Source organism: Lithobates pipiens, unplaced genomic scaffold (genome assembly GCF_037356315.1).
Source record: "Lithobates pipiens isolate NorthernLeopardFrog02 unplaced genomic scaffold, aLitPip1_a1.2 Scaffold_23, whole genome shotgun sequence".
Classification (NCBI taxonomy): domain Eukaryota; kingdom Metazoa; phylum Chordata; class Amphibia; order Anura; family Ranidae; genus Lithobates; species Lithobates pipiens.
Window position 1 is genome coordinate 291083356 of NW_027507785.1, and position 12837 is coordinate 291096192.

General features: G+C 43.6%; 1 protein-coding gene across 2 annotated transcripts in view; it reads left to right on the forward strand.

Moving 5' to 3' along the window:
• The first annotated feature begins 3140 nt into the window (after window positions 1-3140).
• The window catches only part of ZNHIT6 (zinc finger HIT-type containing 6), a 53673-nt gene continuing 43976 nt past the window's right edge, over window positions 3141-12837 (forward strand). For both annotated transcript variants that reach the window (XM_077450313.1, XM_077450312.1), the window contains exons 1-4: window positions 3141-3285; window positions 5639-5704; window positions 6417-6523; window positions 9153-9238. In XM_077450313.1, the coding sequence (XP_077306439.1) occupies window positions 3197-3285; window positions 5639-5704; window positions 6417-6523; window positions 9153-9238 (348 nt within the window). In that variant the 5' untranslated portion in view covers window positions 3141-3196. The remainder of the gene's footprint in view (window positions 3286-5638; window positions 5705-6416; window positions 6524-9152; window positions 9239-12837) is intronic.

The window sequence follows — 12837 nt, forward strand, 5'->3', positions numbered from 1 at the left end:
TACAGATGTACACACATAACATACACTATATTACCAAAAGTATTGGGACACCTGCCTTTACATACATAGGAACTTTTTTTTTTTTTGGTTCCCTGACCGGGAATCAAACCCAGGCATTCAGAGCGCTGAATCCTAACCACTAGACCACCAGGGACACGCACATGAACTTTAATGGAATCCCAGTCTTAGTCCGTAGGGTTCAATATTGAATTGGCCTACCCTTTGCAGCTATAACAGCTTCAACTCTTCTGGGAAGGCTGTCCACAAGTATTCTGACTGCGATTGTTGTGAAGCGACTATCCCTTGTGAGACCTCTATGTCTGGCCTGTATAAGATATAATCACTGAGCACAATTCTCATCAAATAGTTTGAACTCGCCAAATAACGATTCAATCCACAAGATGCTTTTATTCTGAACATCAGGTTACAGCAGATGACAGGATACAAACAGATGAAAAGGTTGTAGTATTTATGTGGTCAAAAGATGATATTGTCTGTAGCTTACAATGCAGAATAGAGATGGCCTTGCGGTTCGCCCGGCGGTTGGTTCGCAGTGAACTTTGCTTGTTCGTGCTTTGCCAAACCGGCGGACTTCTGGCTCTGTTCGCGGCAGACATATTTGTTTACATTGTGAAGAACTTTGACCCATGACACATCCATCATGGGGTACAGGACAGCCAATTGAGACATTTCAACACATGGACATACCCCCTACCTTATAAATAGACCTGATCTGGTGGCCATTTTACATTCTGTCTTTTGTCAGTGTAGGGAAAAGGACGCTGTGTGGAGCAGGGACAGTAAGGCTGTAATCACTAGCTATTACTATTAGGTCCACAAAAGTCCTTTTAAGGACTGGTATAGGTGTACAGTATATAGGGTTATAATACACTTATAATATACTTTCTTTCAAATATAGAAAGAATATTATAGTGCACTGCAGTGCTGAAGTGATCGATTCTGCAGCTGTCTTTTGTCAGTGTAGGGATAGAGTTTGCTGTTTGTAGCAGGGACAGTCTGTAATTCACTGGCTAGCTACTATTAGGTCCACAAACGTCCTTTTAAGGACTGGTATAGGTGTACTATTTGGTGTGTAGTATATAGGGGTGTAATACAAGTATAAAATACTTTCAAATATAGAAAGCATAGTATAGTGCATTTCCACTGTGCAGCATTGTGACTGCTGAGCGGTTCTGCAGCGATACTACAAAGAGTGACAAACGCAATTAGAAAAAAGTATTATAACTGGTGTGATAGACCAGTGGCCCCCCAAAACGACAGATTGAAGCGGGGTGTTATATACCTTCTTCCACATATACTGTCCTTCTCTAGAGACTTTTGTCACAGGGTCATTTAAAAAATGACAGTTAGAGGAAGAGGCAGGCCCTTCTGCAGGGGTGGTAGGGGTAGGGCAGGAGCAACAGGCTTGAGCCAAAGTGGGAAATTGCAGAAGGGCTCTCTATCTCTGTGCTGGTGTCAGTGCTCTCTATCTCAGTGATGGTGTCAGTGCTCTCTATCACGGTGCTGGTGTCAGTGCTCTCTATCTCGGTGCTGGTGTCAGTGCTCTCTATCACGGTGCTGGTGTCAGTGCTCTCTATCACGATGCTGGTGTCAGTGCTCTCTATCACGGTGCTGGTGTCAGTGCTCAGTCTCTATCACGGTGCTGGTGTCAGTGTTCTATCTCAGTGCTGGTGTCAGACAGTGAGGGAGATAGCAGCAGAGAAGCCAATCAGCAGGCAGTGCCAGCATCATGGCTGAGGATCAGCACTGGACTGTCACCTCCGGCCAACCGCAGTGGAGCCCTGCATAGGTGGGGGTAAGGGCCGGGCAGAGGGAGGGGCTCAAGCACAGGTTGGCACACTGGGACACTGGCACAGGACTGCACTGCCCTGACTGTGGCACTGATCATCTCCTGCACCCCCTTCATAGCCTGGCCTGACCTTGTCTCTCCTCCATGGCCTTCATGCGCAACATGAGTCCTGAATTGACAAAATTTCACGGATAAAAAAATAATGCTTGTCGTTGTCGATCCCAGATTCACTTAATACTTCTGGTATGTCAGTGTCCATGTTGTGGGACTATGTGTGCACAGCTAGTAAGTATTTTGTGGCTGAAAATATGACCTGGAGGTTTTTAAGGTTCGCCTGCCATTAAAGTGAATGGGGTCCGCTGCAAACCTTCGGTTCGCGAACATTTGGGCACGTTGGCCGATTGCGTTCGCGAAACGTCCCGTTGGAAGTTCGTCCATCACTAATGCAGAATAAATGTGCCCTGCTACATGTGGCTTGTAGTTGCATCCATGACACATGCAGGAAGTACAACCACAGGAAGAAGGGTGGAGCATTACATATAAAGGAAGTGTGACATAAGGGAAAAAGAACATAATAAAACAAGTGCATTACCACAAAAGGTCACTAGATGGCAGCATGTGAACTAAATATAAAAGTCCATAGAAAATGGTTAAGAAAACAATCTATATAAATTCTACGCCCGATTGGGGCAGCACAACAAGGTTTGGAGTGTGTCTATGGGAATGTTTGACCATTCTTCCAGAAGTGTATTTGTGAGGTTAGGCACTGATGTTGGATGAGAAGGCCTGGCTTGCAGTCTCCGCTCTAATTCATCCCAAAGGTGTTCTATTGGGTTGAGGTCAGAACTCTGTGGGATGGCATTAAAGTTCATGTGCGTGTAAAGACAATATATTGTGTGTACGGTCCTTTTTGTTTTTTGTACGCCGCACATTTTCATTTGTAGACGCTGCTGTGTATAGCCCCATTGTTTCCTATGGTGTTGTGTTTAAATGTGTACAAAACTATACTCTGTATGCAATATAAATGCAGCATTTTGGATACCTGCGTGATTCAGCTCTACATTTATATAAATGAATAATAATAAAAAATATATACGGTATTTATACTATATAGATATGTATATGAATCCATGTAAAAGTAAATATCCTCTCTATACATTCATATATTTATATACATTTTTTTTTCTTGCTTTTTTTTTTGTACGTTTTTCTTGCCCCTTTTCCAGCTAGATAGGCTAAAAAAAATCCTTTGCCATCCACAACATGGCCGCCCGAATGGCAAGTTTCGCCACACCCGACATGGCCGCCGCTCCTTCCTGTTTCTATGACACCAGCCTATCTTGCTAACACCGGAAGTGGTTCCCACGTGTGCTCCAGAGAGCTGCCATGGACTCTCTGCTGCTGCCCGAAGCTCAGGGGCTGGATGGGGAGCCGGAGGTGTCTTTGCAACCCAAGAGGAAGATATCCCTGTGCAGGTGAGGGGCACTAAGCTGGGCTGTACCATCATGTATTGAGGGGGGTTTCTATACACTATGCTGAATGAGTCACCCCCTGAAAATGCTGGCTGGGGTCTGCCATGTAAAGTAATGAAATCCTCGGATTATAGACTGTACAGTGCAGCATGTTCATGGTACAAGAGGGGCTTTAACCCTTTCACAGCTGGGGCAAATGCATTAATTTCCGCCTAAAATGTGTAGTTTTGGATAGAGGATTGATCCATATTTTCTGAAAGAAGAGAACTTGTAGAATAAAAAGAGATGGTTGCTGTGTTTTTTTAATTATTATTATTTTTTTTTTTATGTTGCACAACATTTGCGCAATTGTTTATTAACTGCTTCCATGTACATATACCGTGGCAGGGCGGAATTGTGAAATCGCGTACCTGTACGTGATTTTGATTTCCGGGTCTGGGGCGCGCACTTGCGCCGCCCAGCAACCAGCTCTGATTGGACACAGCGGGAGCCAATTGGTGGGTCGGCTTTTTTATTTTAGCACGGAATACTGTATTGGTGTCACTGGTCACCAAAAAGCATCACTTAGTGTCAGATTTGTCCACCGCAATGTTGCAGTTCTGCTAAAAATCGCTGATTGCCGCCATTACTAGTAAAAAATAAATTGATCTTATAGTTTGTAGACACTCTAACTTTTGTGTAAACCAATCAATATACACTTATTGGGATTTTATTTTACCAAAAACATGTAGCAGAATAGATATTGCCCTAAATTGATACATCTTTTTTTACTTTTTTTTTTTTTTTTTTTATATGTATTAAAGCAGAAAGTACGCAGAGGTGATTAAATACCACCAAAAGAAAGCTCTATTTGAATAAAAGTCGCACGACCGCGTAAATGCCAGTTAAAGTAACGCAGTGCCGCATTGCAAAAAATGGCCTGGTTGGGGGGGGGGGGGGGGAGGACCTTCTGGAGCTGAAGAGGTTAAATGTCAGTTTCCAGGGCCGGTTCATGCTGTGTGTTTCCTGCGCGTTCCTGCACTGTCTGGTATTGGGCTGCAAAACGCACCAGAACACGGAAGAAGTAATGGTAGTGCAAGCACTCATTTTGTTTCAGATCGCACTGCATCAAACTGCGCTGTACTTCGGTGCCATTTGATGCCCACAAATGTGCTGGGGAGGTCCAGTCTGAGCTCGTTTGGCTGTACTTCTCCTATTGGTCACAGGAATTCAATTTGTTTTGCACTCCTGTGACCCGTTTTCAGCAGAGGTCTGAAGACCGATCCAGGCACCGCGTACTACTGACAATGAAGTCTGGATCCGCCATGTGCCAGGACTGATGGCAGTCTCAGCCTCTCAGTGAGCCACTCCCCTACACAGCTCAGCGGCCCACTGAGTGTGGAGGAGAGATGCTGACTGACAGTCAGCAGCTCTCTGCTCGGGGAGCTGTGAGAACCGAACCATCGGTGGTGTTTGATTGTTCGGCTCTCAGTGAAGAGGCGCCGGAGGACAGATGCAGTATCGGTCCCATGCTGCATCCACGTAGGCAAGTATAATGGGGGATAAAAACCCCCATACTACTTTCTTAACAATTTGTTGACACTCACGCTCTCGCTCAGGCAGCTTATTCACCTGTACTGTGGTGTGGGAAATACACATGAAGCATGTGTCCTGGACTGTGCTTTAGGCCCCTTTCACACTGAGGCGCTTTGCAGGTGCTAGAGTGCTAAAAATCACCCCCTTAAACAGCTGCTGCTGTCTCTCCAGTGTGAAAGCCTGAGGGCTTTCACACTGGAGCGGTGCGCTTGCAGGACGCTGAAAAATGTCCTGCAAGCCGCATCTTTGGAGCGCTGTAGGAGCAGTGTATTTACCGCTCCTAAAGCGCCCCTTCCCATTGAAAACAATGGGGTAGCGCTCCAAACCCACCTGCGGGCTTTGCGGGCGGTTTTAACCCTTTTTCGGCCGCTGGCGGGCGTTAAAACTACCGGGCTAGTGGCAGAAAAGTGCCGCTAAAACGACGGTAAAGCACCGCTAATTATAGCGCCACTTTACCGCCAGCGTGCCCAGCGCCTCAGTGTGAAAGTAGCCTTAGTGTGGGAAAAAAATACCCTAAAATGACTTTCAGTGCACAAAAGCTCAATGTATTTCACCATTCCAGCAAACTTCCGGATGAGTTCACTGTTGCAGCGGGTACCTGTCCAAACCAGGTACCCGCTCCCCCCCGAAAGGTGCCAAATGTGGCAGCAGAGGGGGCAAATAAGCGGAGCTTCCCCTTTTGGATGGGGCTCTGCTTTAAGAGTTTGTGGGGTGGGTTGCTGATATTGGTGCTGTAGAAAACTTCTGTGGACTGTTCTGACCGATCTTCTCTCTCCTGTAGCTGTGAGACCTGTGGAAGTGAAGAAGCGAAGTATAAATGCCCCCGCTGTATGAAGTACTCATGCAGGTAAGCTGACCGTATTGTCTCTAAGGGCTTGTTCACACAGGCAACTGGGGGGGGGGGGGGGGGTTGGGGACCGGTGAAACCAGGCGGTTTAGCTGTGGTTTTACCACCTCTGACCACCCACATAAACTAGGGCAGTGGTCTCCAAACTGCGGTCTTTTGCTTGCCTTTACCTGGCCCTTGGGGCACTATTCCTTTCACTGACTTTAACAATGGAACGTAATTCCTCCCACTGACACCAACAGTGGGGGACTGTTTCTCCCACTGACACCAACAGTGGGGGACTGTTTCTCCCACTGACACCAACAGTGGGGGACTGTTTCTCCCACTGACACCAACGATGGAATTCTAGAATGGACCATTGTTACAGATGCCAGGACATTTTCTACTACCGCTGGCCACAGTTCCGACCCTTTAAAGTCTGAAGGATAGTAAACTGGCCCTTTGTTTAGAATGTTTGGAGACCTCTGAGCTAGGGCATGCAACTGCTCAAGGCTTGTAAGCGGGAGGTTGTGGAAAAAATGAAAAAGAATGTTGCGTCTGGTATGCATTATTGCTGCCAAATGCATCCGACTCATTCAAGAGCGTTGGGCTGTCAAATGGGCTCTGGAAAGCGATCCACTGCAGATCACTTTTCAGAGGATCGGCAGTATAGTTGCATGTGTGAATAAGCCCTGAAGTGCGTACTTCTTACTGATTCTTTTCCTTCCTGCAGCTTACCCTGTGTAAAGAAACACAAAGTGGAGTCTGCGTGCAATGGAGTCCGAGACAAGACTGCTTTTGTGCCCCTAAATAAATTCGGTGACATAGACCTGCTGAGCGGTGAGTGATGATATGTATACCTGGACTGAACGACAAGTTATCGCAGTGCGGACAGAGGAGGGGCTTTGCGTTGGGTTGTTTTCAGTCTATTAGCATGTTCATTATTTTGTTGAGTTAGGAAGGGGGTCTATACGCTGGGACTATTAAGGCTGGGTTTTACACTGCAGCATGGAGCATCTCACAGCAGGGGTCCGGTGCATCCTCGCCCACAGTTTCGGGTCCGCTCTCGGTCTGAATTTGCACCTGAGCCGCTGCGGAAATGTGTGAACTAGCTCCATAGAGAGCCGGTCACAAACTCTTGGTATCCGAATTGGATGCAGAGAAATCCTGCATCCAATTTGCACTAGTGTGAACCCAGCCTTGAAGCTGAAGTCTAATCTGCTTCTAATTTTCTTCCCCTAGTGTCCTAGCACGTTTGTTGGTTTAGACACTTAGTAACCAAGCAGCTTCTAACTTCAGTTTGTTCACTTAGGCCCGTTTCGTACTGCTGTGAGTTCCGTACGACTTCTTTAAGACCTCTTTCACACTGGGGCACTTTTCAGGTGTTTTAGCGCTAAAAGTTAGCGCCTGAATAGCACCTCTCAAGCCACCCCAGTTTGAAAGCCCGAGTGCTTTCACACTGGGGCGGTGCGTTTGCGGGACGAGAAAAAATCCTGCAAGCAGCATCTTTGGGGCTGTGTGGGAGTGCTGCTCCTAAACCACCCCCTCCCATTGAAATCAATGGGCAGCACTGCCAAAGCGCTGTTTTGCGGGTGCTTTTAACTAGGGCTGCAACTAACTATTATTTTCATAATTGATTCGTTGCCGGATTTATTGTTTCGGTTAATAACCTTAAAAAAAAAAAAAAGTGTGGTGTATAATTTAGTTAATATGTAAAGTTTAAAAAAAAAAAAGCAATTTAATTAGCTACAAACACTGCGCATGCGCGAGTCGCACGGCGGTTTGTGAATGGGGTGTGCTGTGTTGAAGGACACACAGTGCCCCATTCACCAGAAGACAGCGCGAGGAGAAGACCGAAGATCACCGCGGAAGAGGCAGATTAGGACTATATATATATATATATATATATATATATAATTTGGGTGGACCTCCCCTTTAAATCTCTCTATGCAGTGGTAAATAACCAATTATATGATTGGGAAACAAAATCTCTAATCCACTCTGAGAACAGACAGAAGAGATGTACTGTATATACTATTAGAGGAGAGATATACTTATTATAATTTTTTTATTTAAAAACAATGTCTTCCTTCAAAAATATGTCATTTTAAGAACGGTTGTTCGCTTTTTCTGATCACTAGTGGGGTCAAATTGATGTTCATTTTCAACCACAGTGACGGGAAAATTTGGAAATAATAGAAAACTTCTTAGTCAAAGGAATTTTCAGACAATGTATGTGGTTTTCGTAACAGAATGTTAAAAACAAGTGAAAATTTCAAACCACATTCTTTCATTCAGCGAATGTACAAAGATTTTTGCAGTTTGCTTTTTATCCGTTTCTGCTGTGATTTTTGCTGTGTGTTTTGAGTTTTGCGCACGTGATTTAGTTCCTTTTTGCATTTTTGTTTTTTGGCCAATTTGTTTTTGGGAAGATTTAAAAAAAAAAAAAAAAATTGCTGCAAAAACGCATTACATGCATTTCTGCAGCTTCAGCAATGAAATATATTGAACCAAAAAAAGCACCGTTTTGCGTTTAAAATAAAAAGGGGTTAAACTAAAATGAGCCCTTTAAAGTACAAAAAAAGCAAATAATCATTGCTGTAAGTGGGTTCATTTTTATTTATTTTTTTTTTTTTAAAATTCTCCTCTCTGTAGAACTGTGAAAGTATTGTTTACAGTAGCGATTATTTGCTCTTTTTGTACTATAAAGGGCTCATTTTTTTTTTTTTAAACCCCATTATGTTACTGACTGATTAATCGATTATGAAAATAGTAATTTCATAATCGATTAGTTGACGATTAATCGATTTGTTTCAGCCCTACTTTTAACTCTTTATGTGGCCTCTAGCAGGGGTTAAGGGTGCCGAAAAGTGCTGGTATAACAGCAGTAAAGCGCCGCTAACGCCCAGAAGTCAATGCAAGTTGTGCCGAAATCGCACCAAACCTTTTTCTAAGTTTGAGCAACTCAAGTCACTCCTATTAGAACGGTTCAGTTGCACTTAATGGGGCGCGACCTGTCATGCGTCATGCTCTCAAAGTCAGAGCACGTTTTGCACCAGTGTGAACCGGGCCTTAACGTTTGACAATAAAACCTAGAAGCTGATTGGTTACTATGCACAGCATAATTTACTGCCTGTGTGCTACAGTTTTAGTAAATATACATCCAAAAAAGAGCAATTACAAAGTAATGCAAAAAACAAAATATGCCCCACAAGAAGTCACATCCTCTACATAACAGAAACAAATGCAAATTTCACCAACGCAACTTCAGGACAGAAATGGAGAGTTTTCTATTCGGTGAAGATTCCTCCACTCATATTTTGTCTCTCTGAGGACAGAATGGAGAGCGGCCAGGGTCAGGTTTGAGAGACATTTTGCATGACTGATGAAGGGAGACTATAAACTGTGCCACGTGTATTCCTTGTATTGTAAGGTTCTCTCACTTTTTTTTTTTTTTTTCATACATCAGATTATCGTTTTCTGGAAGATGCCGGAAGGGTGTCAGATCGCAGTTTAAGAGATTCAACGTTGCCAAGAAACACAACCAGTAAATATGTACGTTCATTGTTGAAGTAATTGACAATTACAATCAGCATTTAATCCTTTTGCTGCCAGGCTGCTTTTTTTTTTTTTTTTTTTAATACATGTTTAAAAATATAATTTTAGGCTGCAGATTTGTGGTTGTAAAGCCTTAAGATTTTCCACCTTAATGCATCAAGTGTTACTAAACCTAGTAATATGAAAATAGTTAATCTGCTCTCCCGCAGTGTCCACAGCGTATAAATCTTATTTATACATGATTTATATAGTGCCAACAGTTTGCGCAGCGCTTTACAACGTGGGGGCAGACATTACACTTACAATACAAAATAATACAGGTGGGATCAGAAGGCCCCGCTCGTTAGCGCTTACAATACCTTTTTGGCTGATCTGTTTTCTACGATCATGATAAACTGCAGGATCTGCTGAGTGTTCAGGTAGGAGGAGATTTTCACTATAGCCTGTGTCCTCATGCTGTTATGAGAGGCAGATCTTCTGTCAATCAAGATGTCACATCTCGCCCATTGTGTTTTTTTTTTGTTACTGGACATGGAGGAGGGAGGGACTGGGCTGTCATTTAGGATCTGTATCCACGCCCACATGTGTGATGTCAATACCATGTGACCTGAAAAGCTCAGCAAGGCGATATTCTCTCCAGCAATGGAGACCAAACTGAGCATGTGCAGGGGGACCACTCTGTGTCTTATCTGGCCTTGCCCAGAGAGACTATGCAAGAGGGGGAGGATCTGTGCATACAAGATCAAAGGGCCTTTTTACACAATGCAGAGTAATAACCCCTTAAGTTTACAGTGAGTATAACAAGTATGCTATTCTGCATATACAGACTGATTTTTACTGTTGTGGGTTTAGTAACACTTTAAGGTGAAAAACCTTCTGTGATGCAGCCCCCCTGCTTTGTGCAAAAACCAGTACAGAGCAGGTAAGTATAGGCATGTTAGTTCTAAAAAAATAAAATAAAATTTACAATCACTGTAAGACCCCTCAAATATTTTCTGCCATCAGACACACTGGAGAAGAAAATGGTGTTGGTTCCAGTTTTTTATGCTCCATAATATTAGCACAATGGTTTATGAAGTACAAATTTTCAACAAAAAATTCACTTGGGGCCCATTTACATTAGGTGTGGTAAGACTGCATTAGGCGGCTATTCCAGCACAGTCCCTCCACAAGAAAAGGCAAAATACCTGATCAGGGGTGCGCTGAAAAAAAAAATAGCACACACTTTTTTTTTTCCTGCAAACAACGGCACATTTCAGTACCCCAAATTTTCTCTTCAACCCCTTTGCTGCCAGACCCTGCGCTCCACTTTTAAACTGCGTGGCCAGACCATTTTTTAAATGTTTCCATTGCTTTTTTTATTTTTACTTTACATCTGAGTTTGTGAAAGACACCCCCCCCCCCCCCCCCAAAACCATACATTTTATGAAAGCTTAAAGAGGGATTCCGCCCAAAAAAAAAATATTAAAAGCCAGCAGCTATAAATACTACAGCTGCTGACTTTTAATAAATGGACACTCACCTGTCCCGGGTTCCAGTGATGCCGAGGCCGATCGACCGCTCGGGCCTCGGCTGCTGCCGCCGCCATTCGAGGTGAGGGAATCAGGAAGTAAAGCGAATCGGCTTCACTTCCCGGTTCCCTACTGCGCATGCGCGAGCTGCGCCGCGCAATAGGAAATCTCCGCGCTGTCACTGGGACCCGTGTGTGTCCCAGCAGACAGCGCGGCAGGGCAGGAAATGGCGTAGACTCCCGTGGGAGTCTATGCCCGGAAGTGGGTGAAAATACCTGTCTTTGACAGGTATCTCCACCCCCCTCCCCCCTGAAAGGTGTCAATTGCGACACCGGAGGGGGGGGGGGGTTCCGATCAGCGGAGGTTCCACTTTAGGGTGGAATCCCGCTTTAAGTGGTTGTAAACCCTTTAGAACCATTTTCACCTACAGGTAAGCCTAGATTAAGGCTTATCTGTAGGTGCTGGCTAGTAATATCTCCTAAACCTACACGGTTCAGGATATATTTACAATTCCCTATACGATGAGTTGTTCTGCCCATGTGCCGATGTATTTGGCGCATGCGCACTTTAGAAAGGGCACGCTGGGGTCATCCTGTGATTGGCGGCGTGCACGGGAGAGGAAACAAAGAGGAAGTAAAACTCATCAGGGTTTACTTCCTCTTTAGGACCAATAGAATAAAAGGAAGGTATATTTTTTTTTTTGTCCCTGTGACGTTTATGCAAATATTTATTAAAACAAAAATGCACTTACATTTTTAAGCACGTTTTAATTAGAGGTCGACCGATATATCGGCCGGCCGATATATCGGCCGATATTTGCCGTTTTTTAAATAATCGGCATCGGCCGATTTGTGCTGATAAAAAGCCGATTTAGAACTACAGCGGGACTTTGAAATGACTTCTGTATAGAATGGTCTAAGTTGACTGAGTCGTCATAGCAACCCTTTCCTCCACTCTGGGCAGGCTGCCAAGAAAAGAACTAAATGATACAATGTTTACACTTGAATGAATGAAATCATCTCTGTGTGTAGAAGTTCTCAGTTTAACCATTTAAAGACTAAATCTTTTCTGACACTTGTTGCTTACAAGTAAAAAATCCTGTATTTTCTGCCAGAAAATCACTTAGACCCCCCAAAAATTATATATATTTTTTTAGCAGAGATCCTAGGGAATAAAATAGCGGTTGTTGCAATATTTTATGTCACACGGCATTTGCACAGAGGTCTTTCAAATGCATTTTTTTGGGAAAAAAATACACCATTTAAAAAATAAAAATAAAATAAAAACAGTAAAGTTAGCCCATTTTTTTTTTTTTTTTTTTTTTTTTTTTGTCCAAAAGTTTTGACTACCTGTTTTTATTTATATATATATATATATATATATATATATATATATATATATATATATATATCTATATCTATATCTCTAAATCATACATACAAGTAAACTGATTGGAGGTTTGTTTTGTTTAATAAATGTTTAAGTGTAAGAAATTTTCTGTATCACGTATGAAGGCCGCTTTCACACTGGAGCGGGCAGGCGTTGATGGTAAAAACGCAAGTTTTAGCGGCTCTTTACCATAATTTTAGCGGTGCTATTTGGCTGCTAGTGGGGCACATATAACCCAGCTAGCGGCCAAGGAAGAGGTTAAATGCGCCCATGAAGCACCGCTGCCAAATCGCATTGCATGCGCTTCGGCAGTGGTGCCCATTCATATCAATGGGCAGGAGTGGTGGAGGAGCGGTATACACCACTCCAAACATGCTGCTTGCAGGACTTTTTTTAAGATCCTGCCAGTGCATCGCCTCAGTGTGAAAGCACTCTGTCTTTCACACAGACTGCAGGGGAGCCATTTTACAGGCGCTATTTTTAGCCCAAAAGCGCCTTAAAACGCCCCAGTGGGAAAGGTGTGTTAGATCAAGGGGGATTAAAAATAAATAAATAAAATAAAATCGGCCTAACATATCGGCCCAAAAAATCGGCATCATATATCGGCTATCGGCCGCCATGATTTCTAAATATCGGCATCGGCATCGGCCAGAGAAAAACCCATATCGGTCGACCTCTAGTTTTAATACATGGCAA